Source organism: Urocitellus parryii, chromosome 11, assembly GCF_045843805.1.
Source record: "Urocitellus parryii isolate mUroPar1 chromosome 11, mUroPar1.hap1, whole genome shotgun sequence".
Lineage (NCBI taxonomy): Eukaryota > Metazoa > Chordata > Mammalia > Rodentia > Sciuridae > Urocitellus > Urocitellus parryii.
The window spans coordinates 19,687,755-19,714,050 of record NC_135541.1 but is presented as its reverse complement, the minus strand read 5'-3'; the positions used below and the strand labels follow the sequence as shown (position 1 = coordinate 19,714,050).

At 47.7% G+C, this 26,296-nt stretch overlaps 4 protein-coding genes across 7 annotated transcripts; 2 read left to right on the top strand and 2 right to left on the bottom strand.

The window, feature by feature from the left end:
* The first annotated feature begins 1,289 nt into the window (after positions 1–1,289).
* LOC113195351 (myotubularin-related protein 9-like) lies at positions 1,290–9,413 on the top strand. The gene is made up of 10 exons (XM_026406850.2): positions 1,290–1,535; positions 1,707–1,815; positions 2,049–2,174; positions 2,290–2,463; positions 2,938–3,164; positions 4,639–4,800; positions 4,969–5,110; positions 5,192–5,412; positions 8,882–9,033; positions 9,104–9,413. Exons 1-10 carry the CDS (start codon positions 1,351–1,353, stop codon positions 9,220–9,222), a joined length of 1,617 nt encoding a protein of 538 aa, XP_026262635.2. The 5' UTR covers positions 1,290–1,350; the 3' UTR covers positions 9,223–9,413.
* A 52-nt stretch (positions 9,414–9,465) lies between these two features.
* Eif3i (eukaryotic translation initiation factor 3 subunit I) lies at positions 9,466–15,794 on the bottom strand. Its single transcript, XM_026406852.2, has 11 exons — positions 15,704–15,794; positions 15,517–15,609; positions 14,446–14,533; positions 14,097–14,162; positions 12,948–13,097; positions 12,728–12,855; positions 11,349–11,459; positions 11,163–11,252; positions 10,802–10,875; positions 9,772–9,864; positions 9,466–9,648 (listed from the first exon to the last, which is right to left on the bottom strand). Exons 1-11 carry the CDS (start codon positions 15,704–15,706, stop codon positions 9,567–9,569), a joined length of 978 nt encoding a protein of 325 aa, XP_026262637.1. The 5' UTR covers positions 15,707–15,794; the 3' UTR covers positions 9,466–9,566.
* Positions 15,771–19,344, top strand: Tmem234 (transmembrane protein 234). 2 transcript variants are annotated; one of them, XM_026406856.2, is made up of 5 exons: positions 15,788–15,838; positions 16,133–16,284; positions 17,466–17,532; positions 18,806–18,898; positions 19,204–19,344. In XM_026406856.2, exons 1-5 carry the CDS (start codon positions 15,823–15,825, stop codon positions 19,296–19,298), a joined length of 423 nt encoding a protein of 140 aa, XP_026262641.2. In that variant the 5' UTR covers positions 15,788–15,822; the 3' UTR covers positions 19,299–19,344. The 2 variants fall into 2 exon arrangements, with proteins under 2 accessions (XP_077647647.1, XP_026262641.2); XM_077791521.1 differs by lacking the exon at positions 16,133–16,284 and having other exon boundaries at positions 15,771–15,838.
* Positions 19,307–26,276, bottom strand: Dcdc2b (doublecortin domain containing 2B). Of its 3 annotated transcripts, XM_077791520.1 has the most exons (9): positions 25,715–26,276; positions 24,768–24,819; positions 24,261–24,337; positions 23,727–23,858; positions 23,306–23,452; positions 23,171–23,210; positions 21,864–21,999; positions 21,016–21,119; positions 19,307–20,351 (listed from the first exon to the last, which is right to left on the bottom strand). In XM_077791520.1, the coding sequence occupies exons 1-9, from the start codon at positions 25,978–25,980 to the stop codon at positions 20,340–20,342; spliced, it is 966 nt and encodes a 321-aa protein (XP_077647646.1). In that variant the 5' UTR covers positions 25,981–26,276; the 3' UTR covers positions 19,307–20,339. The 3 variants fall into 3 exon arrangements, with proteins under 3 accessions (XP_077647646.1, XP_077647645.1, XP_026262642.2); XM_077791519.1 differs by having other exon boundaries at positions 19,307–21,119; XM_026406857.2 differs by lacking the exons at positions 24,261–24,337; positions 24,768–24,819 and having other exon boundaries at positions 19,307–21,119; positions 23,727–23,903.
* Between the last annotated feature and the right edge of the window lie 20 nt (positions 26,277–26,296).

Below are 26,296 nucleotides of genomic sequence, written 5' to 3'. Positions count from 1 at the left end.
AGAGGCCCCACCTGGCAGTCAGGAGACCAGGTTGCAGGGCAGGTCCCTATCCCTCTGTGAGCCTCTACTGGGATAGATCAATAACTTCGGGAGTGTTATATATTAGAAGTACAGTACTCCTGGCCTGTCATATTTTTTCTTCTTCTCTTTTTTCCTTTTTTTTTTTGGTGGTTGGTGTTGGGGATTGAACACAGAGCTTTGTGTGTACTAGGCAAGTGCTCTACCAGTTAGCTACAGTCCCAGCTCTACCCTAACTTCTGACAGCTTAAATTAGTTTTGCCTATTTGTATACATTCTAGTGATTCTCAAACTTGAGCATGCATTAGAATTACCTGGAAAGCTTCACTCACAAAGTTTCAGATTCAGTATATCTGGAGTGGGACCTGAGAATTTGCGTGTCTATCAAATTCCCACCATAACTGCTGCTGTTGGACTGAAATTTTATAATTTGAACTCTTTATCTGATTCTTGATAGAACAGCTCCAATTTTATGGTTTCATTATAGGAGTCCACCTATGATTTCACTTTTTTCATTAAAAGAAGGGTTACCTAGTGAATTATTCTTAATCAGATTCAGCATAGTGCAGACATCAATAAGAAATAAAAAAAAAATACTTAGGTGGATGGATGGATAGATGATGAATCAGACTGAAAATTCTATGAATAGAATCTTCCTCAGTCACCCCTGCCCCTCAGCACCAAACACATGGCCTGGCTCATTGTCTGGGCAGTAGGCACCTGGGGAAAGGATGAAGCAAAGCGGAGAGTAATAGAGGATCAGCAACAGCTAGAATTGGCCCCTGTCGAGGGCGCCCTCAGGCAGGGACTTCCAGCTGTGGAGCGGGAGGGGCGCCAGCTACACAGCTGCATGCATTTAAGGTGGACCAAGGGATTTCCCCCACTCAAGCTTCAGAGGTATGGGAGGAAGTAGGTAGTTCCCAGTTTCACACTTTCCAACCCATCCACCACGGTGCAGAGGAAGAGATGGTTATTTTTCTTTCTTTCAAAAGGCAGCAGGGGTGCCAGCACCCCCAAAATAAAAAGCCCCAAATATCGAGTGCCTCTTGAGACCCAAACAAGGGCTTCAGGCAAGATTATTCTCCCCATTTCCCAGATGAGGAAATTTGAGGTTTCCTTAATAGACTTTGGCCGGAGTCCTCACTGATATTGGCAGTAGGAGAAAATGCCTGTGGAACTGTAGGATCCCTTCCTTTGAGGGGCCTCCTTAACAGCTGTCCTGCCGGCGTCGCCAGCTGCCCAGCCAGTTCCTGTCCCTTTTGGAGCCCGCTTTCGCCCCGCCCGACGCTACCAGAGCCTGTCCCGCTGGGCCCCAGGGCCCCCGCTGGTAGAATGGAGTTCTCAGAGCTGATCCGCACCGGCCGGGCCCAAGCCGAGCTACTCCCCGGCCCGGAGGAGCCCCCGCTGCGCGGCACGCTGTGCGTCACCGGCCACCACCTGCTGCTGTCTCCAGGGCCCCCATCGACTGCAGACCTGTGGCTACTGCTGTTGCGTAGTGTCGACTCCATCGAGAAGCGGTGAGACGTGGCTGGGACGTCCCACAAGTTGGGGAGCGCGCGACGCTATGGGGAGAGGGGGAAGGGCCAGCGCACTTGGAGCTGGCGCCCTCCTGCATAACGTCCAATTGTATGAAACTCGTTCTCTTCCCCTGATGGAGGTATACTGAGCCTGGGTCTGTCCACCCCTAGGGTGGCGGGTGACTCCGGCACAATCACCCTACGCTGTAAGGACCTGAGGGTGCTGCAGCTGGATATAGAGGGCGTGGAAGCGACCCTGGACATCGCCCGTTCCATCGAGGTATTCAGGGGGCACACCCGAGGTCCTTAAGCTATCCCTATGCAGCACTGGGGGGAGCAAAAAAGGGGTTACTAGTGAAAGGGGCTCTGTACCCAGTGTTGTCCCGAGGCTCAGCTAAATGGCATGACATGCAAGATGGCTTGGGGTACAAGGAGTGTTGGGAGTTGAGGAGAGGAGGAGCTGGAATGTACTCAATTGAGATAAATCCTACAGCCCCTGACGTTCGTCCCCAGGCGCTGTCCTCTCTGGAATCGGTCATCACCTCGTTTCCGTTCTTCTACCGTCCCAAGGGCCTGAGATTGGGCGACGCCTGGCACTTCCATCCACCCGAATGCTACTACAAGCGAGTAGCTCGAGAGGTGGGCGCGGTCATGAGGGCCTGGGGATGAGGAAGCACCGGGTCTAGCAGGGGCACGCCGGCGGGGCACTTATTGGGTGCCTTAGACCTAACCTTCGACCCTCTCTATGCTGCAGACCAACGCGTGGCGGCTGAGCGAGGTGAACCAGGACTTTAGTTTGTGCCCCAGTTACCCTCGTGCGGTAATCGTGCCTCGAGCGGTGGACGACGATGCCCTGGCGCGGAGTGCCCGCTTCCGCCAGGGAGGCCGCTTCCCAGTGCTCTGCTACCACCACGCACCCAGTGGAACCGTGAGCCAGCCCCTCCCCAGGCTCCGCCCTGAGATCCAAAAGCCCTTTTCCGCCCTGGAGGAGCCAATTAGCGTCTGGCTGCTGCCTGGGACTCCTGCCCCGTTCAGGCCCCGCCTCGCTCTGCCTCCAACAAGCCCCGCCTCCTGGAAATCCTGCGGTCCCGACTCTGGCCCCGCCCCTCCCGCTTTTCTGGATTTCACCTTTCTCGGGTCCTGACCCCAGCCCCTTGAAGCTCAGTTCCTTTGTCAACCCAGATCTGGTGTCTGCTCCTAGGGACCCTCCTACCTCTGGCCTTAGACAGCCATGACCTTCGCAGAGCCCATCTGAAGCCTTGTGAATTCCGCACCTAAGGCCACAAGCGCCACAGTCAGCCTTTTTTTCCTAGTGTAGGCGGCTCCTGAGTGTAGGCCTAGCTGAAAAGGTCCCCAAGCCCAGAGTCCAGTTCCTGAACCTGAGATGGGTCCCTGTCCACAGGTTCTGCTACGCTCCAGTCAGCCACTGACTGGTCCCCAGAAGAGGCGCTGCGCTGAGGATGAGGACTTGCTTCGAGCTGTACTGGCAGGGGCTCACCCTGGGGCTCGGGGCTTCATAGTGGACACACGATCAGCCCAGGCTGCTAAACAGGCCCGGATGACTGGAGGGGGCACAGAGGCCAAGGCAGCCTACCCTGGCTGGAAACGACTGCACCGACCCCTGGAGAGGTAGGAGGCTTCCCATCTTCTCCCAGGCTTAGCCAAAGAAGATGCTTTGTTGCATAACCATGGTTATAAGCTTAGACTTTATCCTAAAAGCTGTAGGAACCACTGAAAACGCTAAACAGGGCTGAAAAATCTGTTAGAATTTCTGGTGGGGTTCACTGATGGTGTTAGATTTCCTTCATGAATGTGTGTGTGTGGGAGGGGAAAAAGGGCCAGGGCTCTGGAAGACTCTTAGACCTTTCCTGGAAGCCATCCTGGCAGCTGGCCATCCCCACTTTCACACCCACAAATGAGAGAGCTCATCACTAAGTACCCCAACTCTGCCTGGAAAGAAAATGCACCTCTTTACATTAAGTTGAATTTGGTCTTCCTGGAAAAACCTGCGCACGCACGCACACACACACATACAGTCCTCCCTGAAGGCTGTACCTGCACAGATATAGATGTATCTATTGCTTTGGGGAGAGCAGGCTGCTTCCCTATTCATCATGCAAAACTCTTATTAATTTATTCACCCAACATTGAGCATAGGGGCTGCCATGGTGAGCAGCCTAGACTTGACAGAGCTCAGTAGTAAATGGGCAATTAGAACTCAGTGAAATAAGTAGTAGCAAGAGGAGGCAACCTGTCTTAGTAATTTGAAAGTTTCCCTGAGAACAGGATGCTTTTGGTGAGACCTGAAAGAGGCAGAGGAGTTAGTTAGGAGGGAGAAGGTCATTTCAGGTAGAGGGAACTGAAGAGAGAAGGAACTGCAAAGAGAGCCTGGTCATTTGTCCTATTGGGGAGCTGCAAGCAACTTCACGGTGGTAGAAGTATAGGGTAGGAAGTGGGAGAGATGCTGCTAAAGGGAGAATGGGGTCTAGAGAAAAACCATGAAAAACTTGAACACCATGGTTATGAATTTAGACTTTATCCTCAAGCCAGTGGGAATCCACTGAAGATGTTGAAGAGGGCAGAAAAATCTGTTAAATTTTCTGGTAGAGGGCCACTGATGGCATTAGATTTTCTGGTGTGTGTGTGGGGGGGTCACTGGTGGCCTTGAGCAGAGTGGTGTCTAGAGGAAGGAGCAGGTGCAGAATCCGCAAAGTACTGTTTCTTTCATTGGATGGGGATTCCCCATGGAGAACTGTGTTGTTTTCATCAGATTGGGTTACTTCAAGGATAACTGGGGGTTTCCTGGGGTATTGTGATACAGTGGTTCCCTCCAACAGACTAGCGCTCCCCTAAGAGTCTTAGTTTGCCCTATAAGATGGAGGGTTTCTCAAAGATATGACATAATTTTCATGAGATTAGGGCTCTTCCATGGGTTTTATACCCCATGAGACTGGGCTCCCCAAAGGGTTCTATGCCCCTCTTATCAAATGGGCTCCTCAGAAAGTTCTATTTCCCTCCCTCATTGGGATAAGCACTTGCTTCCAATCTGGGCTCACCCAGAGCTTGGACTGGGGAAAAGATGACCAGATTCCCTTTTGCCTAGGGGACGGGCTCTCCAGGAGAGCTTTGTGCGCCTAGTAGAGGCTTGTGGGGACCCGGAGCAAAGCATGGACCGCTGGCTTAGTCGGCTAGAGGGCTGCCGCTGGCTGGCACATGTGAAGGAGGCACTGAGCACTGCCTGCCTGGCAGCCCAAGGAATGGAAAGGTAAAGTTCCTACCCTGTGAGACAGAATGGATATGGTGGGATGAGCAGGGCTCTCAAATCCATGATTCATAAGGAAGTACAGTCTAGAACTGGGCACAGCCTATTCCTGGTCTTGCCACCCTAGGCAGGGAAAAAGTTGCCATTGTTCATGGGCCCTTCCCATGATAGGGAAGGAGCCTGCATCCTGGTACATGGGGCTGAAGGCAGAGATAGCACTCTGCTTGTGACTTCACTGGCCCAACTCATCTTGGACCCCTTGAGCCGGACCATAACTGGATTCCAGGAACTGGTGGAACGGGAGTGGATCCAGGTAGGTGGCCACCCTGTCCCAGCCCTGCCCCTCCCTCCAGAAACCCTGCTTCCCTTGACCATGGCTCTGCCCCCTCCCCAGGCTGGCCACCCCTTCCAGTTGCGCTGTGCCCACTCGGCCTTCTCCCACGCCCGCCCCAAGCACGAGGCACCCACCTTTCTCCTCTTCCTGGACTGCGTGTGGCAGCTGGGCCGCCAGTTCCCGCTGTCGCTGGAGTTTGGGGAGGGGTTGCTGTTGGCACTGTTTGAACACGCCTATGCCTCCCCTTTTGGCACCTTCCTCTGCAACAGTGAAAAGGAGAGGTGAGCTAATTGTGTGTTAAGGTGGGTCGGGGCAGATGCCCGTTGCTTTCTTAGAGGGCATCTTTCCCTTTCAATGAGTTTTTCTTTTAGGAAAACTCTTTGTGGCCTTCCCTTCTTCCCTCCTAATCTCACACTTCCCTCTAACATCTGCAAACCCAAAGATAGACGAATCTAAGACCAACCCTTCACATCTACCCATTCTGTTTATTGCCAAGAACAAGTGCACTCCTGCCATGAAATAAGGACTGTACTAAGTTTCAGTTAGATAGAAACAAAAAGTTCTGGGGTACTATTGCACAGTAGAATGAATAACAATAATAAAAACAAGCTGTATATTTAGGAAAGCCAGGAGGAGAGGACTGGAGAGGTAGCTCAGTGGTAGAGTACTTGTCTAGTACACACAAGGAAAAAAAAAAAAAGCTGGAAGAGGAAAAAGGTATTTTGAAAGTTTTCACCATAAAGAAATGATAAGTGGCTCAGGACAGTGGCTAGGCAGGCCTGTAATCCCAGTGACTCAGGATGCTGAGGCAGGAGGATTGCAAGTTTGAGGCCAGCTTTAGCAACTTAGCTGAAACAACTTATTGAGACCCTCAAAAGAAAAATTAAAAGGGCTGTGGATTTGGCTCAGTGGTCAAACACCTGTGGGTTCAATCCCCAGTACCAAAAAGAAAGAAAGAAAGAAATGGTAAATGTTTAAGGCAGCGAATATTTAACTTGATTAAAATATTACATAATGTTTACATGTATTGAAATATCACATTACCCTATAACATTTACAACTTTTGTTTTTATGTATCAGTTAAAAATAAAATTAAAATAATAAATTAAAAATACATCGAAAAAAGAAATTAAGGGGCCTGGAGCAGTGGCACACATCTGTAATCCCAGCGGCTCAGGAGGCTGAGGCAGGAGGATCACAAATTCAAAGCCAGTTTACATAATGTAGTGAGACCCTAAGTAAATTAGCTAGACCCTGTCTCAAAATAAAAAAGGGTTGGGAATGTGGTTCAATGGTTCAGTGCCCCTAGGTTCAATCCCCTGCCAACCCCACAACCCCCAAAAAAGAAAAGAAAATGAGGACTAAAGGGGAAAGTGTTTTTGTTTTGGTACTGGGGATTGAATGGGGCGGGGTGCTTTACCACTGAGCTTTTTTTATTTTTTATTTTGAGACAGAGTCTTGCTAAATTGCTGAATCTGGCCTCAAATTTGTGATCCTCCTGCATCAGCTCCCTGAGTTGCTGGGATTACAAGCCTGCATCAGTGCACTCAGCAAAATGATTTTGCAGAAATAAATGATTGCTGGGGCCTCTGTTAACTTTGCAAAGTAGATTCTAGTGGAACCCTAGAATAGAGGTTGAAAGTGGACTTAAATTATTCAGGCTCTAATTCCAGCGCCACCACTCACCTGCTGAGTGATCATGAGCAAACCTCTTTGAATCTTTGTTTCCTCATCAGTAGCACAGAGAGGATAACAGTAGCTGTAATCCAAAGAGGGGCTGTGAGGATTAACTGAGTTGAAGCATGGAGTGTTTAGCACAGTGCCTGGCACATAGTAGGCACACAAAAGTGGTAACTTTTATCATTGGTCAGCTTCTTGCATCCCAATCAGCTCCATAAGCGCTTTGTCTGATCAATGAGAGAGGGAGGAGGGAGTTTCTCAAGGTGGAGATAATATTTAGTCATCTTCACCCACATCCTAGCTTGTTTTACTAACTCCACTCATGATTCATCCAGGTTAGAAACTGTTATCTTTATCTCCCTTTCCCCATCCCTCATCTTTAGCCTTTCTCCTAAACATTTAGCTTGTTTCTTTCTTGCCAGAGGTCCTTCCCATTACCCTTATCCAGACTCATTTCTTTCCATCTGGAATATTCAGCAGCCTTCCCTGCCTCCACTTTTATCAGTTTTTTTTTTTTTTTTGGTACCAGGGATTGAACTCAGGGACACTTGACCACTGAGCCACATCTCCAGCCCTGTTTTATTTATTTATTTATTTATTTATTTATTTAATTGTATTTAGAGACAGGGTCTGGCTGAACGACTTAGTGCCTCACTTTTGCTAAGGCTGGCTTTGAACTTTTGATCCTCCTGCCTCAGCCTCCTAAGCTGCTGGGATCATAGGCATTTGCCACCACAGCTGACACTTTCGTTAGTTTTTAAATAACTCATTAGACCTACAAGTATTTTCATTGGTTCATTTTCCACTTCTTCCTTGGTTCATGCAGCACCCTCTGCACCCCTGCCAAGTTTTAACAAAATACCTGAGAGATGGGCTGGGGCTGTAGCTCAGTGGCAAAGCACTTGCCTAGCATGTGTGAGGCACTGGGTTCGATCCTCAGCACCACACATAAAAATTAACAAATAAAAAGAATGCATTCTGTCCATCTACAACTACAAAAAAATTAAAAAAAAAATACCTGAGATTAAAAACTTAGATAAGTTTTGGGTTGGGGTTGGGGCTCAGTGGTACAGTGCTTACCTAGCACATAGGAGGCACTGGGTTCAATCCTCAGCACCACATAAAAATAAAGAAAATAAAGGTATTATGTCCATCTACAACCAAAAAATATTATATATATAAATTATAGATATAATTATATACATATATATATATATAAAGCTTTTATTTTGGCTCAGTTTTGGATATATATAACATGTATGTTTGTATGTGTGTGTATATATATATATATATATATATATACACACACACACACACACACACACACACACAGACATCTATAAAACTTATTTTGGCTCAGTTTTGGCAGGGTTTTGGTCCATGATTGGTTGGTCTGGTTGCTTTTGGTCCTGAGTGTATGGCAGAGGAAAACCACTCACCTCATCTCATCTCATGGCCAGGACTCAGTAAAGAACAAAGGGGCTCGGGTCCCACTATAACCTTCAAAGACATGCCCACAATGACCTGAAGACTTCCCACTAGGCCCCACTTCTTAGTTTCTGTCACCTCCCAAGAACATTAAGGTGGGAACCTAGAACTTCAGCATATAGGCCTTTAAGGGAAATTCCAGACCCAAACCATACATAGCATGTCTTTGTAGATGTGAACTTCTAGTCTTCTAGTGATATTCAGCTCAAAGTAGCACACTTGTAGATGGACACACAATATCTTTGTTTATTATATGGGGTGCTGAGGATCAAACCAGTGCCTCACATGTGCTATAGGTAATCGCTCTGCCACTGAGCTACAGCCCCAGGCCCTCAAGTAACATATTTTTAATTAGCCTTCCCTAATTAGGCAAAACTAAATTGGTTTCTCCCTCTAAACAGAACTCCATAGGGTTTTGTCTTGTTCCTGTTTTATTCTAGAGTCCAATAGATCTATCAAAATAATTTGCAGAAAAAGGTGAGGTAAATCACTGCCCCAGAGTAACTGTCACCATACTAACCAGGGTTGTACCCCCAGAATCCCAGAGGGCACAGCTGGAACTCACTCTCTCATTCTCTACAGATGCCTCTGTGAAGTGAGGACTCGAACACACTCCCTGTGGTCTGGGCTCAACCAGCTAAAGGAACAACGAAAACTCCGGAACCCACTCTATGTGCTCAATCCCTTGGCCATTTGGCCTTCTGTGGAGCCCCAGAGCCTGTGGCTATGGCAAGGTGACTGCTCCCCTCCCCTGGGTAGTTAGCTTCTCTTTTCAGCTTCCTTACCTGTCTTCCTCTTCCTCAGGCCTATTTCTGCGCTGGACCCGCCCACCTGAGTCTTCAGAAGTAGCATGGGAGAAGGTGTGGCAAATAGTGACAGAAAGGGAGAAGACAGAAGGCTCTCAGCCCACAGCTTCTACTTGAGCCCCTAACCTAAGTGATGACTTCTTGAATAGTGGTGAAGTGTCCCTGAAACCTTTCCAGGCCCCCCAGGACCTCTGACTTTGGATGAGCATGCCTACAACCTAGGCCAGCCCAGAATACTGAAGTCTTAATTTGCAAGTGTCTGAAGTATAGGGAAAAGGCCTAAATAATAAAGGTGTTCATGATTGGCATCAGTTTGCTGAGGTATTAGTGAGGAGGGAAAATGATGAGACAGACCCCACAAAATGTCTAAACAGAAACTATTTATTACCAAACTAATTTATTTCTCAGAGTCCAAAACTTTCTGTAAGCAGCCTCCCTGGCCTGGATGAAGATCCAGCTTCTTAAGCTTCAAACTCAAATTCGAAATACTGTGGGTCGAAGTAGTGGATGCGGACATATCCATCTTCACCACCGCTGCTATAGCTGGAAAAAGATGGGCAAAGTCCAGTCAAATGGCTGTGGCAGAGGCAGGCCTGTGGGGCCTGGCATGGAAAGTGGGTGGAGACCCAACCCAGGCTAAGTTCACTCCCTTCACTGAGGCCCTACCTCTTGCCATCAGGATGGAAGGCAACACTGTTGATAGGTCCAAAGTGGCCCTTGACTCTTCCAAACTCTTCTTCAAAGGCCAAATGGAAGAACCTGGAGGAAAGAAAGGGGAAAGGAGAGATTCCATTAATTCATTCTTCATCTCTTTCCAAAACCCATCTAAGGTAGCATTCCCCAAAATACAAACTTTATAAAAAAAGTTAATAAAGCAGGGAGATTACAGTAAGTGAAAATGAATAAACAAAGTAAGATGAAGTCAGGGGAAGAAGGGACCCAAATGTCTGCCTGAACATAGCTAAAACTTAATGAGTGCTTATTATTGCTGGACAATGCTGTAACAAATATTGGCTCATTTATTTAATCAGCAAAATTTCAAGAAATATATTATTACTGTCCCATTATATGGCCAAAAAGCATAGCTGGGTACAGCGTTGCAATCCCAGAGACTTGGGAGGCTGAGGTAGGAGCATTGCAAGCTGGAGACCAGCCTGCAGGCTTATAATCCCAAAAGCATGGGAGGCTGAGGCAGGAGGATCACAAGTTCAAAGCCAGCTTCAGCAACTTAGCAAGGCCCTAAGCAACTTAGCGAAACCCTATCTCAAAAGAAAAAAAAAAAAAAAAAAAGGGCTGGGGATGGGCTCTGAAGTGCTACTAGATTCAATCCCTGGTTTAAAAAAAAAAAAAGCATGGGCACAGAGAAATATAATGGTATGCATAATGGTATGTCTGTCAAATTCATGATTTATTTATTTATTTTTGGTACTAGGAATTGAACGCAGGGGCACTTAATCACTGAGTTATATCACCAACCCTTTTTACTTTTTTATTTAGAGACAAGTTGCTTGGAGCCTCACTAAGTCACTGAGGCTGCAGGTGCAAGGCCCTGGGTTCGATCCAGCACCACATAAAAATAAGTAAATAAAATAAAGGCATTGTGTCCAACTACACCTAAAAAATAAACATTAAAACAAAAACAAAACAAAAAATACTACACATGGTTTCCATTTGGAAGAAGGCCCCTCCCCTTTACCTGGCCTCAAACTTGCCAATCCTGGTGGAAGTTGTGGTTACATCCATGGCTTCCTGACCACCACCCAGCACCACCTAAAGGGAAGAAGAAAGTCCACATGGGCCAAAAGGGCAGATGGGTCTATTTTTTTTTCTTTCTCCTGTCCTGTAAGTTCTTAACCTCTCTCATATCACAACAGGGAGATGCCAAGGGCAGGGATAAATAGACCCTTCAGCTGCCCAGTCCCCTGTGGCTACTCAGATGTTCAGCTTTATTACTGCTCCTCCTCTCTGCTTGACACCATATTTGTAGCCTACTTGCCAAACAAACATCCTGATCCAAGAAGCTTTCTGAGACTTGGCCTGAGTGGGGGTTCCCTTACATGGTCATAGTTGGGAGACAAGGCAGCTGAATTGACAGGACGTTCTGTCCGGAAAGTCTTCTGATGTTCAAGGGTTGTAGAGTCAAAGAGCTGGAGAGACAAGGCAAGGAGAAATATATAAAAAGTCCTTCTTGGGGGTAGCCAAAGGATGGGTAAAGTCCTACCAGATCTCTTGCCCAGGCTTACCTTGGCTGTGTTGTCTTTGGATGCCGTGACAAACATGGTCATGTCCCTGGATAACTGGATATCATTGATCTGCCGGGAGTGCTCCTTAACATTCACCAATACATCTCCGGACTGAGGAAGGAGGAACTATGAGACTGACCAGCTCTGATTCTTACTAGCCCACTATTACTCAGAAACCAATACAACCTGGACTTTCCCCTTTATTCATTCCCTCAACCTAATCAGTTACCCCTAAATCTTTCTTTCTATACCAGGGATTGAACCACTGAGCTATGTCCCCAGACCTTTTTGTAATAGGGTCTCACTAAGTTGCTAAGACTGGCCTCAAACTTGCAGTCCTTCTGCCTCAGTCTCCCAAACTGCTGGGATTACAGGTGTGTAAAGCAATGTCTAACTGCTGCTACAGCTTTTTTTTTTTTTTTTTTTTTTGGTACAGGGGATTGAATCCAGGTCACTCTACCCCTGAACTACAACTAGCTCGTTACTTTTTGGAGTTTTACTCTTTTTGGAGAGGTCTCACTACATTGCCCAAGTTGGCCGTGAATTTGGGATCCTCCTACCTCAGCACCCTGAATCACTGGGATGATAGACATAAAGCACTGTATCAAATATCAATAACCCTTTAAAGATTCCCTACTGCCTAGAGGAAAATCAACTCCTTACCTCTAGACACAATGGACCTTAAAAATATAGGCCCTGTCCAGTTCTCCTACACCAGTGATTCCCTAAGAATCCATGTACCTCCTTAACTCTGGGCCTTTGTTTTTGCCACTTCTTTTGTCTTTGGAATAGTCTATGCTTCCTGTTTGAAGTTCCTCTTATTCTTCACAAGGTAGTGTATGTGCCACCTCCTCTGTGACACAGTACACCTTCCATACTTGATTGAAACCTTTATGATGGCCAATTCGATCTAACTCATATGCCAGATGATTGCAAGTTTCTGTCCCCCTGGAGTAGAGACAATGACTGACTCACTTCTTTGCCTAGGAGCCTAGCATAGGGCCTAGCTCTGTGGCGACAGGAAAATACTTATTTGTCATCATTATTAACATGTCCTGAGTACTCTGACAACTTTTTCAAAACCTGATGTAATTTGATCCTTGAGATATTTAAGATAAACAGACTCAGGGAAATTATATAAATTGCCCAAGACCACCCAACTAGAAAGTGATGAATTCTATATCTGTATCCAGCCCTTGCTCTTAATCATTGTGCTAACCTCCTCTTTTTTTTTTTTTTGGGGGGGGGCGGTGCTGGGGATTGAACCCAGGGTCTTGTGCGTGCAAGGCAAGCACTCTACCAACTGAGCCATATCCCTAGCCTGACCTCCTCTTGTAAGAAATCATTCTGGTGGGCTCAGGCTCCACTTGACCTCTTACCTTGGCACTATACTGGTTGAGCTCTCCACTTTCATGGCCTGCAATGATGCACTCTCCCAGAGGTCCCCAAACTGCACTGGTGATCTTGGAGTCATTGCAAGGGATCTTCATGTAGGGCTCATTGTTGTCTGTAGGGGGCAGCAGATGTCCAGCTCCAGCCTCAGGAGCTGGCCTTTCACCTCCAACCAACCCAGGCCCCCAGCTGAGCCCCAGCCCTCACCAATCTGGCTTGGATCCCGCAGGTCAAAGAAGCTCACAAAGCACTGATAGCCCATCTGCTTGTCCGTGGAGAACATGATGATGTTGCCCCCAAAGTCAAAACCACAGGTGCGGACGGCTGAGTTGGTCTTGAGTAGGGCCAGCTGCTTCCCTGGAGAGAGAGGCAGGGTCTGGGCTACAACCTGTCCATTATCACTGCAGGGAGGACTGTCTATCATCTGCCTGCCTGTCATCACGCCTCACTGTTGCTCCTGCTCTGGTGACCCTAGCTTACTGCTCTCTTCTTCACTGCTGTGCTTTTGTTCAAATCTTTACACTTTTTCCTTACATACCCTGCTAAGGTGGCACTGCTCATAATGGTTTATAGTCTATCTGTCTCCCCCACAAACTTTGCTACTCCACAGAATGGACCTGGTCTGATTCTCTGGATGTCCCTAGTGCCCAGCATAGAACTAGATGCCAGTATATACATATACTGAAGCTGGACCCTTCACCGCAACCCCAGCCCTGGGCCCAGCTCTTACCTATCTGGCTTGGATAACTTAAATATGAATGAGTTGAATATGCTCCTCTATCTTCAGGGTCAGCTTTCCCACTGCCCCAGGACCCTGCTAAAACTAACCAGACTGCCACTCTTCCCTGCAATGGCCTCCGCAGCAGGCCAAATTCCTCCCAAGCTAAACTCCTGAATTTGGCACCCAAGGACTCTTTTGGCCTAACCTGCTTCTCTAGCCTCATCTTCTCTCCTGCCTATCTATTCCACTCCCCCAAAACAGGACATCAACCAGATCAAATGACACAACAGTCTCCATGCTTTCATTCCTGCAGGTGCCAAAGTGATGTTGTCTTTCTCTTCCTTTAAGCCCCAGCTCACATGTCACTTACCTTGGGAGACCTTGCAGGGCTGCTCCCACCCTTGCTCTAGGAAGTCAGCTGCTCCCCTTGGCCTTCCACAGTAGTTTGTTTCCTCTCTCATGGCTTATTACATTGCTGTAATACTTCTTGCTCCTCTACCTTTCTTATTGTCTTATTCTCTAGATTAGGAACCATCTCTAGATTTATTTTGCATTCTCCTAGAATCTCTGTTTACTTACAGAGGTACACTAAAGGTGGTCAATTTTTGCTGAAAGAGTAAATGACTGAAGCTTACCTGTTTCACAGTCCCAGAGACGACAGCTGTTGTCAGCTGAGCCAGTGAGGACATGTTTGGTGTCCCCTGAAGAGGATGTTAAGAAACTTGACTGAGTTTACCAGAGCCCTTGGGAAGCCAACCGAATCATCTCCCAGTTCAGTCCCAAAGAGCCTTTCTTCCTCAGGGCACTCTAACCTCCTCATCCAGAAGTGGAACTTGTCCTGAATGTTTCCCCAACCAGTGAAGAGACTGGGAGTAGGAGGTATTATTCTACAGACCCACACCAGCATCCCAACTCCCACCTTCAACTCAGCAACTCTTCTGCTGGCAGAGCCTGGAGCACAGCCTCAGAGTAAAACAAGGATACAGTCAGCATCTACACACCACACAGCACCAGTATGGCCCATGTAGGTGCCCAGTCTCTCCCCGTTCACAGAGTACCATACATTGACAATCTGGAGGAGCCAAATGACAGGATGGTTCACACCCCAGGAGTAGCAATGGCCGCCTATTTTGCCCCAGGAACCCTCCTCAATCTCTAGCCTGCTGATTTCTTGGGCAAGAAAGTGGTAAAATTCCTAAATTCTCCTTCCTATCCGAATGTAAATAGCAGGGGAGTCAAATTTGCAAAAGCATCCTTATTTGCTGGGCCTGTCCTCTCCTGAATTCAGAATCTCTTATAAGAATAAAAGATTAGGTTGTACTCCAGTCCAAATAAACAGTAGCTCTGGTGATCTGTCCAAGTGGGAGGAATTTGTAGTAGGGAAGTCTAGATTCCAGTGCCTGCTCGGTCACTATCTCATGGTATGATCTCAAATAAGATGCTTCATCCCTCTTAACTTCAGCTTCTCCATCTTTAAAATAGTCAGAACAATAATGCCTTCTTTAAAGGGGAGGAACTTATATGTAAGTGATAATATTAACTGCCTCTATATGTAGATGCCTCAAAAGGCAGTACTGTGAGATTGTACACTGAGTAGCAGATAGGACTGACTGGACTGAGACTAGGGGCATCTTCATTAAGACCCGTGTCTTTTTAAAATTTCTTCTTCTTCGATCCTGGGGACTGAAGCCAGGGCCTTGTTATGCTAAGCACTAATTCTACCACTGAGATACATTCCATGATTCTTTGTCCTACTGGACGTGACTTGTTCTATCAAGTTGATCCTTGTCCCTGTTCCCCACCCACAGTGGTCTCTTGTTTTTCTTCTCCCCAGTTATTCATCTCTACCAAGAGTCGAATTCCTTCCTACCTTCCTAGATAGAATGCCCTCATCAACCTACCCCGGGATGGCATCTCCCTACTTTTTAGAATGGGACATTCTTAGGTTCCCGTCTGGCAGTAAAACTGGATCGTCCACCCAGGGTCCGGGCAGAAGGAACTCGCCCTTGGGGGGACCCCTCCGCCTGTCCCGCCCGCCGGGACGCCGGCTCTCACAGGGTCCTTGGCCACGGTGAAGAGGAGGTCTCCCTCGCGGTTATACTTAATCTGCGTAATGGACCGCTCATGGCCCTGCAGCAGGATCGGCTTCTGTAGGGACAGGACAAGAGTGTCAGCGCCCGGAACCGGACCTCTTCCGGGCCCGGGACCCCCACCACAACACCCCCAACTCTACGGAACTCACCATCTCGGCGGTGAAGCGACGAGAACGAGGCGTGATCAGGACCGGAAGAGGCTTGGAACCACTTCCGTTCTCTCGTCTCCACCCCCTCGCTCCCGGAAGTAGATGAGAGCGGCGTTGCCATGGCGGCGTCTCTGGGTGGGTAGTGGGCTCCGCCCGTCAACGCACTTTCTGATCCCCACCCGCAGTTCATCTCCTACTCCCCTCCACCCCGAACCCCGGCCCCTGCTACGACTCCAGTCCTAGGGCTCCTGAGTCCATCTCCCCCGCCTCCCAAGGCCTGTCCTCCCCGTCGAGCGCAGCCCGGGGCGTCGGAGAGCCAAAGAGCGGTGCGGAAGGCTATCTGGGGCTGGGAGCCTAGAGGAGGGCGAGGCCCAGCGGGCGGCCTGTGGGGCTGGCGGTCAGGGTGACTCTCCGTCCATCTGTATTTAGGGCAGGTGCTGGCTCTGGTGCTCGTGGCCGCTCTGTGGGGTGGCACGCAGCCGCTGCTGAAGCGGGCCTCCGCCGGCCTTCAGCAGGTTCATGAGCGGACCTGGGTCCGGCAGTTGCTGCAGGAGATGAAGACCCTTTTCTTGAATTTTGAGGTGCGTCTCTGTACAGCCCCTCTCACGGAAGAGTGGCCGCTAAATATTTGGTCTCTGGAGTCAAATAGGTCTGGGTGAGAATCCCAAACCCATCACTCCCAAGCAGCTCTTGGAGGAGTCACTTGTCCTCTGTGAGCCTCAGTTTTGTCATCTGTAAAATGGAAATTATGATAATCATAGGACAGTTATGAGGATTGAAGTAAGACACACTTAGCATTGGACCTAGTACATCAAAAGTGTTCCATCCATGGATGCTGTTAGTATTTTATTATTGTGTTCTCTCCAATTATATGAAGAACTTGCAAGTCTTTCCAGAGGGAGAGCTTGGGGCTCAAATTGGCCCTTGGGGTGGAAGACAAAAAGGGATATGGGAAACTACTTCTGACCCCAAGTCTGCTAGTCAAGGCTACTGGGAAAGAAAACATGGACACCACCACTTCTCAGGGTTAAGGGCCAGGAGAGGGATACAGATAAAAGCGTTGCATAAGTTCAGAGGAGGGAGACTGCAGATGGGAGACTTATGGTAGGCTTTCTGAAGGGGGTAATATTGGCACTAAAGACCTTACAGAATGGAGCCGGTATGTTGGCTCACGCCTGTAATCCCAGCAGCTCAGGAGGCTGAGGCAGGAGGATCACAAGTTCAAAGCCAGCCTCAGCAAAAGTGAGGCTCAGTGAGACTCTGTCTCTAAATATAATAGAAAATAGGGGCTGGGGATATGGCTCAAGAGGTAGCGAGCTCGCCTGGCATGCGTGCAGCCCAGGTTCGATCCTCAGCACCACATACAAACAAAGATGTTGTGTCCACCGATAACTAAAAAATAAATATTAAAATTCTCTCTCTCTCTCCCTCTCTCTTTAAAAAAAAAAAAAGAAAGAAAATAGGGCTGGGGATGTGGCTCAGTGACCCAGTGCCCCTGAGTTCAATCCCTAGTACAAAAAAAAAAAAAAAAATATATATATATATATATATATATATATATATATATATATATATACCGGATAGGAAGTAGTCAAGCTAAAGAAAAGGGCATTTAAGAGCAAAGATGTGTAGTTCAGTTTATTTCTGTCTTTGCCCTGGGTCCTTCTCAGAGTGCTTAGTGTTCCTTGGATATTTCTAGAAGCTCAAAGAAGGCAGTGCTTCTCAGGCAATTACACTGACGTCAGTTTTCTCCTATTTCCAGTACCTGGTGCCCTTTCTCCTCAACCAGTGTGGCTCCCTTCTCTACTACTTCACCCTGGCATCAACAGGTGGGTCTCTAGTGTACGGCTGCTCTGCTTAGTGGTTGAGGCCACCTGGGAAAGTTGTTTTGGGGAGGGAACCTGAAACACCTTGTTCCCCTTCATCGAGGGAGAGCATATTACTGTTCCCTTCTTGGTAGCCTCCTCTGAGGGCAGAGGCACAGTGGACTGGTTGAGATATGGCCAGGCACGAGGTGGATCTGGAGCCTGGCAGTCTTGTGCAATAGCAGAGGAAAGTTCATTTTATTGTGCCAAATGCTGACTATGTCCCTCTTGCTTCTAGTGAGTGCTACCTGCCTGACCTAGAACAAGTCCCTTATTTGAACCTTGGTGTTTTACAGCTGGATTCCTAGCATTGTGAAGATTATAAATTTGATATATGAGAAACATAGCAGAGTGCCTGGTACAATAAATACAAATTTCCTTTTTCCCAACATTTGTTGACTGCCCTCTACTGCATCAGATACTTTACTGATGTTGCATATTTCATTTAAGTCCCATCATCACCCTGTGAAGCAGACATGATTGTCATCATATAGAATATTACAAAACTTTGGACAATTTACTTCACCCCTCTTAGTCTCACAGCATGATAGTGCAAAAGGATTTGAAGCTACATATTAAAATTTATGCTTTTGAATTTTACTTCTGTGGTTTTCCTCCCCTGGAGTCAAGACCCTCCAGGGATTCCAGGAAAGTTTAGGCCCCAATTAGTTCTAGGGAACCCCTCAAGGGCCATGGGAAGATGAGGGACAAGATAGCCACTTTCCTGCCACACGGTTTCAACTTGTCACTCCACTTTGATCTATTTTACATTTAGGAATAGCTGCTCATAAGACTATTTAAGCCTCTGGCCCGATGTATTCATTGCTGCAAAACAATGTTGAACCTTATGCCACCTGGCATGCAGTTCACCAAGTTTTGAGCAAATTATAATTTTAGAATTTTATTATCTTATCACCTACTCTGTATCCATCCTTTAATATCCACCTATTCTAATAATCAAAACAGTAGTGACTATTATCATAGTTTATCTTACAATATCTCTGCAAAAAAATACCAACAGTGGTATCTTGCTATCACTGTTTTACATGTGGGAAAATAGGCTCAGAGGGTTTAAATATATAACCTAGATTATACTGAGTACCAAGGTCTGCCTCCCTCAACACCCTTGGTCTTCTTCCATTGCACTAAGCTCCTTGCTCCCCCATCCCCCCCCCTTTTTTTCCCCTAATGTGATAAGACATTTTGCATCTCAGCACTTCTCATTTTGACTACCCAGATCTGACTCTAGCTGTGCCTATCTGTAACTCTCTGGCCATTGTCTTCACGCTGATTGTTGGGAAGGTCCTTGGAGAAGATATTGGTGGAAAAGGTAAGTCACACTATTGGGAATGTAGGAAGCAGCTGCTTGGGCCTTGATGTACCTGGGTCAGTTCTTTCCCAGTCCGTCTCCCATGGATTAGAGAGGAGGGCTTTCTCCCATCATGCCTTTTCTTCGCAACTCTCCTGTTTCCTTGTGGCCATCAGTTGTTTCCTAACCCTAAGCAATCTGGAGACAAGAGGCTGGGGGTGGCAGTTGGGACTGGGCCCCATATGAACCCTTTCCCCAGCCCTGTACCTGCTCCTTCTTGCTAGCATGCTAGGCTCAGAGCCCCTTGATTTCTGCCATTATCCTAGGAGCAGTCGCTGGCATGGTGTTCACCATGACAGGAATTGCACTTTGTATCACAAGCTCAGTGAACAAGACCCAGAGGCCACCATCTACTTTTTGAGTCGACCAACCCCAGCTTCCAGCTCTGCTGTCTTCAGGAAACCCCTGGGCCAAGGTGCAGGCAATGAGCAGATGGACCAAGAACTTGCCCTCTCTGAGCCTCAGTTTCCTCATCTCTTATGGGGATAATAGCTACCTCGTGGATCACAGTAAGATAACAGCAGTAAAAGGATTTTGTAATCTTCAAGTGGTGTTCAGCTGTTGGGATTTCGCACGGGACACTTCACACTCACCCTTAGCAGCTCTCTGCCTCAACAGCTCTTCTAGTAAAATCTCAGGTCATTATTACCCAACCACTGTTACCCTGGCCTGCTCTGGACCATCATGGTGGCAGAATACATGGACTGCAGAGGCCCAGCTACATGGAAAAGACCAGCTGCTGTGTTGCAGTCTCGAAGCCAGAAATGTGACTGAGATACCTCCAGTGCTCAGTGCCTTGGTGACTTAGGGGAGCAACTGAGGAGAAGAGGGTGCATCAGAATGTAGATATAGGACGTATGAACTCCGTTAGCCTTGCCTTTCCCACCCATGAGGTGGGCAGAAATGCTCACCTGCCAGCCCCTCTCAAGACAGGTAGACAACTGAGCCCCAGCATCACCTAACTGTAGTATCCAGTACAATACCTGGCCAGTAGCAGCCTTCAATAAATCTGTGCTAAACAGGTTAGTTAAGTATTCTTTTATTGTGACAAATCTACTCTCACATTTGTGGTCACTTGCCAAGCTCAATCAGCTACTCCTTTCTCTGGACAGAGAATCCCATAAGAAAACAGCCCCCACAGCTAGGGCTGCTCTGCTGAGGAGAAAGAAGACTGGGCTATAGGCTTAGAAGAAGAATGGGAAGGGGTTGAGGAAATCACATCCCTATAAGCACAGGGGAGACGTTGATTCTCAGGAACAGGCTGAAGACAAAAGGTGTCTACCCAACTGCTGTCTTCCTGTTTCTCTTTAGAGCTTTGGCTCTCAAGATGATGCAATGGCTAAGGCTGAGGATGCAGTCTAGCTCCAGACTTGTGTTCCAAGGACACGGCCTCCTCCACTGTTTATGCTGCTCTCTGGAGGAAATGATGATAAGTACAGAATGGAGTCATGCATGTGTCCAGCCTCTAGCCCCCTGCAGGAAACCCCCCCTCCCCAGAAAAGACTAGAAATTAAGAACTCCAGCTAGGCATGGTGGCACAAGCCTGTAATCCCTGCAGACTGGAGGCTGAGGCAGGAGGATTCCCAATTCAAAGGCAGCCTCAAGCTTAGTAAGAACCTGTCTCCAAATCAAAAATTAAAAAGGGTTGGGGATGTGGCTCAGTGGTTAAGCACCCCTGGGTTCAATTCCAGGTAGCAAAAACAAAAAAAGAACAACTTTTTATTTTTTTATTTTTGGTACTGGGGCTTGAACCCAGGGACACTCAACCACTAAGCCACATTCCCAGCCCTTTTTTGAATTTTATTTGGAAATGGTCTTGCTGAGTTGCTTGGGCCTTGCTAAGTTGATAAGGCTGGCTTTGAACTTCCGATCCTCCTGCCTTAGCCTCTTGAGCTGCTGGGATTACAGGCATGTGCCACCTTGCCCAGCTTCTTTGTTTAATGAGGTAGAAAGTCAAGCTTTAGGATGTTAGAAGATCTTATAGTCACAAAGGGAGGACCTGTTCCTGGACTCAGAACTGCCAGTTTCTAGCTCTAAACTCCCATCTCCAAGTATGGCTTTCTGATCCTGGAGTTTACCTGGTCCAAGGGCTGCTCTGTCCAGGTGTCTTCATTGTCTGCTATGTCTTGGGCCCCTGTTGTCTCCCTCCTTGGGTGAGGATCCCTGTATATTCCCTTAACTCCTAATGAGGGAGGTAAAATTGACTGATGCCCAGACTGCAGAGTCCTTGGCCTTCTTTCCCTTGACCTCTATATTCTTTCCCCTCCCCTGCTTGCTCCGCATTCCCCACTATTCAGAGGATGGCAGGGAAGTTGAGAGGCAGGCTTTTAATCCCAGCCCTAGTCCTTGTAAAGCCCACCCCTGAATCATTTTGAGATAAGCATTGCCCTTTCCATGTGCTTCTTTTCATATGATAAGTCCCTAAGAAAAAGCAAGAGACTGGACATGCAAATGGGAGAGTAGAAGACAATTATGCTGAGGTCAGAGCCAGCTCTATACCTGGGCATTCTGCCCCAACAGATATCCCCAACAATAGCAGGTACCATCCTGTGTCACTGTCAAAGGGTGGCTACGTAAAGTGTCTGCCTAGAATGCTTAAGACCCATGGAATGGGTTTCAATCCCCAGCACTGGCTGGGCACAGTGGCTGGCACACACCTGTAATCCTAGCAACTCTAGAGGCTGAGGAAGGAAGATTGCAAGTTCAAGGCCAGCCTCAGCAACTTAGAGAGGCCCTAAGCAACTGTAGGCCCAGGGGCCTGTCTCAAAAAATAAAAATAATAAAAGAGCTCGGTTATTGCTCAGTAGTTAAGCACCCCTAGGTTCAATCCCCATTACCAAAACCAAAACCACAACATCAGTCCCCAGCACGGGAAAAAAAGAGGGGTGATTGGCTGAGAAAGGCTTGGTCCACAGAGGCCCCTCACCTGATGGAAACAAGAGAGTGGGGAGCTTGCTTCTTGGCTGAATGTTTTGCTGGGGTCTGGCATAGAAAACAGATGGTTCAATTTGTGCTGGTTCTTTTGGAAAGGGAAGAGTGACCTGTGTCCTGAGGCTCTGGTCCTACAGAAAGAACACTGGGCTCAGACCCTGGTTTCTGGCTTGTCTCACCTTTCTTATTCCCTAGTCTAGGCTTCAGCATGCCATGAGGCCTGTGGGAGCTTGGGAGAGGCAGTGCCATCTACCTTCACAGTCTGCATCCTCCCTTCCTGCCCCTTCTTCCCACCAGATTGCCTATCCAGGGATGGAGCAGCTGGTGCCTGGCACTCGAAGATACCCAGTGAAACCAAACTATACTTGGACTTCATGCTCATTGGCTCATATCTTTGGAGGGCTCAGACCTGTAATAGGATGGGGAGCTGAGGTTCCCGGGGCACTGCTATGCAGAGAATGCCAGTTCTATCTCCCAGCATCCAACCTATCAAGAAGGCATCAGGCCCTTCAACAGATGAATGGATTAAAAAAATGTGGCATTTATACACAATGGAATATTACTCAGCACTAAAGAATAACAAGATCATGGCATTTGCAGGCAAATGGATGGCATTAGAGCATATTATGCTAAGTGAAGTTAACTAATCCCTAAAAAACAAATGCCGAATGTCTTCTCTGATATAAGGGGGATGACTCAAAATGGGATAGAGAGGAAGAGCATGAGAAGAAGCCTACCACTAAATAGGGAAGAGAGGTGGGAGGGAAAAAGAGGGAGAAGGGGAGTTGCACGGAAGATGGAAGGAGAACCTCATTGTTATACAGAATACGTATATGATGTTGTGAGGAGAAAAAAAAAAGTGTGTCACATTAGATTGGATAGAGAGAAAGGATGGGAGAGGAGGGGAGGAGTAGGGAGGATAGGAAGGGCAGCAGAATAGAATAGACAATATGATTGATGTATGTACATTCCATGTATGTATTATATGTCAAAATACATTCTGTCATGTATGACTAAAAAAATAAATAAAAATAATTCGTATGGTAAAAAAAAAAAAAAGAAGAAGGCATTAGGTCTACAACTTCACCTTGAAGATCAGTTCTGGTCTGGCCTGTGCTACTCAATAACTGTGTCACCCTGAACAAATCATTTTACTCCTATGAACTTCAGTTTCCACCTCTGGAAAATGGTGATAATCTATTTCACAAGATTATTGAAAGGATGCAGTGAAATAAGGTCAGAGTTCAAATTTATCAGAGTTCTCTACTTCATTCCCACCCCCATGCCCTGTGGATCACCTACCCTCTGCCTGTGAGGTCTATACTTCAGGCCTGGAGGATACCTACAATGAAAGAAGGAAAGGCTTGTGTGGGCAGAGGACATGGAGTCAGCACGCTCACCAGAGGGCACCTTTCTCTGCTGCAACCATATACATACCAGCAGCCCCTGGGCAGGGAGGGACTGGGCACCAGCAGCTCCAGATAGGGAAGGGCCTTGAATTCATCCTCTCCAACAGCCACATAGTAATGGCCATTCACCAGAGCCTCCACCGATGACAGTGTGAACCCCTCCAGGGTGCAGAGTCTGGGGGAGAGGTGAGCAGGATAAGGACCTACAGACAGATTGCCTCTTCACAGTCAGCAGGCAGTGAGGGGGCAGGTACCCTCTGGCCTCTGGCTCTCAGACCTAGGCTCTGCCTTGGTTCTGAGGGCTGGGCCAGAGAGACCACTTCTTATGGCACAGGAGGAAGTCCTGCTGGAGGGAACATTCTCCTTTTGCCGTTTCATCCTCAGGAACAGCTGAACTCAGTAAGGAGACTCTCTGGAGACTTTTGGGTTTCCCCAGGCCCCATACTCACTTATGCACATCCCCATTCTGTAACTTGGCCTTGTCAGTCAGGAGCTTCAACATAGTTTCCCAGTCCTGAATGGCAGCCTGGGACACCTTCAGATTGAATGGAGGACTTAGCAGATCCCCATTCCTAAACACACTAAGACAAAGAACCACCTGGTGAGAGGGAGGGACCTGGGACTCCCTTCATGTGAGAAGGATGGCACAGGTGCCAGAAGATGGTTTGAGAACCACTGTACTGATCCAATTCCACCCATCAAACATGTTGGACATTTTTTTTTTTTTTTTTTGTATCCAGGATTGACCCGGGGTGCTTAACCATGGGGCAGCATCCCCAGCCCTTTTTTGTATTTTATTTAGAGACAGATGACTTGCTTAGGGCCTGGCTTTAAACTAATGATCTCCTGCCATGGCTTCCCAAACTACTGGGATTACCACACCTGGCATGTTGGACCTTTTATTTTTCCCACTGGTAATCAAAAGCTCCTAGAACAAACACACCCATTTTATCTATACCCCTGCTCTCTGATGCTGGACTCACTGGATATAGAAGGGGATGCCTGCAGGCAGCCACTGTCCAAGGGCCCAGTCACACGGGTGGCCAGTCATGAGAGGATCCTGAAACCCAAGTCAGATCCCCAAATCAGGAGAGAGGTATTTGGTTAGGGATGAGTCAGCCCAAGAAAAGTGTAGTGAGCTGGAAGGAACCAGACTCCTACAGGGAAGGAGGCAAGGAGGGGGCCCTTTCACTAAAGGGTGCTTTTAGATCCCCTAAGTCACTCTAACCATCCCCTACCCCCATGTGTATTTCACAGTTTCCTCTTTCCTTTGGGAACCACACAGGACCAGGGGATAGTGTCTTGAAATTCCATACCCCAAGGAGAGCAGCAAGCTCCAGAGTGGGAGTGGAGAGTGTCCCCCAAGGAACTTGCAGCTCTTGCTGCTTCCAGGGTCTCTGACTTCCCAGAGCAATTTGGAGCAATCCCAAATCCACCTAGGAGGGCTGGGAGGGCAGAGGGGCTGGGGGACAGCCTTCCCCAGTACTCACTTGTAGTCTGCTGCTCTTCCCACCTGGATGCTTCCCTCCAGGGGGTAAATAGCTGAAAAGACATTGGATGAAGGTCACCTTGGGGAGTCTGGTGCTTCAACAACCAAGTAACTGCCAGAGCATGGGCTGGGGCACACCTCGCCAGGTACCTCTCCCCACAAGGACAGTTTCTCAGCGTACTCAGGCCAGAAACAGATGCTGGTACTTGAACATACCTTAGAATTCTTTAAATGCCAAGTCAGGCTGGAAATTCAGACTAGGATTATTGGCAATAGCGTTAAAGATTGAGAGAAAAGAGTACATTAAATATCCTACTATATCTCAGGAATTTTTACATTCATGAAGTAGATGGCTTAATCTACATTTTGTATAAGATTCAAGAGAAGCTAAGTGACTTACCCAAGGTTACATAGGAAGTGACTAAGACTGTGTCTAGCTCCCAAACCCTTGTTCTCTTCATTGTAGTAAGCAACCTCAGCTAAGAGCTCAGAGTAGGATGTGGAAGGCAGATCTGGACTGGAAAGTCAGATTACTTAAAATTCTTTTCCCACCTTGGAAGGTGGCCCACCCTCCAGAGAGGGATGATCCTAGCCTACCTGAAAGGTTGGGATACATAGCAGGGAGAGAGGAAGTGTCATCAGATTTAAAGTAGTGGTGATGGTGGTGGGAGGGGATCTAATCAAGATCTTTTACAAAAAGTTCAAACTGCAGAATAGTCTCCTTCCCATGGTCCTGATTGTGGTGGGCATGGGCCCCAGTACCAGACAAATCCAATCTAAACTATAGCTCAACCACTTGTTGCTCACGTACTTAGGCAGGTGTTCACTATTTCTCCCCTCCCTGTTTAAGTAGCAAAATACATAAAGCTGGTAACTACATACCAGACTCACTATTGTTCCTGCTACTGCCTCTCTCCGAGGCTCTTTGACCAGGCTCAGCCTACTTACTGAAGCTTGCGAAATCTTTCGAAGCCAGCAGCCACATACTGCCCTCCATTTTGCAGTTCTGTCAGGTCGGTGACAGGGTGGCCATGAAAAGGTGTATAGAGAGCACGCACAGCTAGTGGGGCCTGCACGGCTGATGTCACCTCATAAAAGAAGGCCTCCATGGTGGGGAAACGGCGTTGGGACACCACCAGCTGGCGGCCTGGGGAGTGGGGATCCCCATTTCGGTATACCACTATCCTCTTGGCTCCTGAACTTCCACCTGCCATAGTGTGTCCTCTGTCAAGAGACACAGAACTGTTGCCAGGCAACTAAGGCAGGGCTAGAGCCATGCCAATGAGAGGTGGAGTCCTGCCCTTTCAGGGAGAGCCTCTGGTAGGGGCATTTTTCTGCATTCACAATCTCAGCCAATCTCACTGATAGGGCCTAACAAGGATAGGACAGGTATGATCACTGTATGAAAAAAAGACCCTGGGGCTCAGTAAGAGAGGACAGCAGAGATCCTACTTAAATACAGTGTTCTAGTACTTTCCAGAGCCTTTTCCATTCTGAAGCCTAACAGTTGAGCTCAAGTGAGGATCAGGT

Bases quoted from the DNA above. Each gene is read 5' to 3' on its own strand.
- LOC113195351 (XM_026406850.2), top strand. From the start codon at position 1,351: ATGGAGTTCTCAGAGCTGATCCGCACCGGCCGGGCCCAAGCCGAGCTA. The intron at 2,175-2,289 runs GTGGGCGCGGTC...TCTATGCTGCAG, and splicing joins ACAAGCGAGTAGCTCGAGAG to ACCAACGCGTGGCGGCTGAG. The intron at 5,111-5,191 runs GTAGGTGGCCAC...CCCCCTCCCCAG, and splicing joins TGGAACGGGAGTGGATCCAG to GCTGGCCACCCCTTCCAGTT.
- Eif3i (XM_026406852.2), bottom strand. The intron at 14,163-14,445 runs GTATCCTTGTTT...CATCCTCTTCAG, and splicing joins GTGGTGTGTAGATGCTGACT to GGGACACCAAACATGTCCTC. The intron at 11,460-12,727 runs GTAAGAGGTCAA...CTCCTTCCTCAG, and splicing joins TCAACCAGTATAGTGCCAAG to TCCGGAGATGTATTGGTGAA.
- Tmem234 (XM_026406856.2), top strand. The intron at 17,533-18,805 runs GTGGGTCTCTAG...TTGACTACCCAG, and splicing joins CTTCACCCTGGCATCAACAG to ATCTGACTCTAGCTGTGCCT. The intron at 18,899-19,203 runs GTAAGTCACACT...CCATTATCCTAG, and splicing joins AGAAGATATTGGTGGAAAAG to GAGCAGTCGCTGGCATGGTG.
- Dcdc2b (XM_077791519.1), bottom strand. From the start codon at position 25,980: ATGGCAGGTGGAAGTTCAGGAGCCAAGAGGATAGTGGTATACCGAAAT. The intron at 23,453-23,726 runs GTGAGTATGGGG...CCTCTCCCCCAG, and splicing joins CAGAATGGGGATGTGCATAA to ACTCTGCACCCTGGAGGGGT. The intron at 23,211-23,305 runs GTATGTATATGG...CTTTCATTGTAG, and splicing joins TCCCTGCCCAGGGGCTGCTG to GTATCCTCCAGGCCTGAAGT.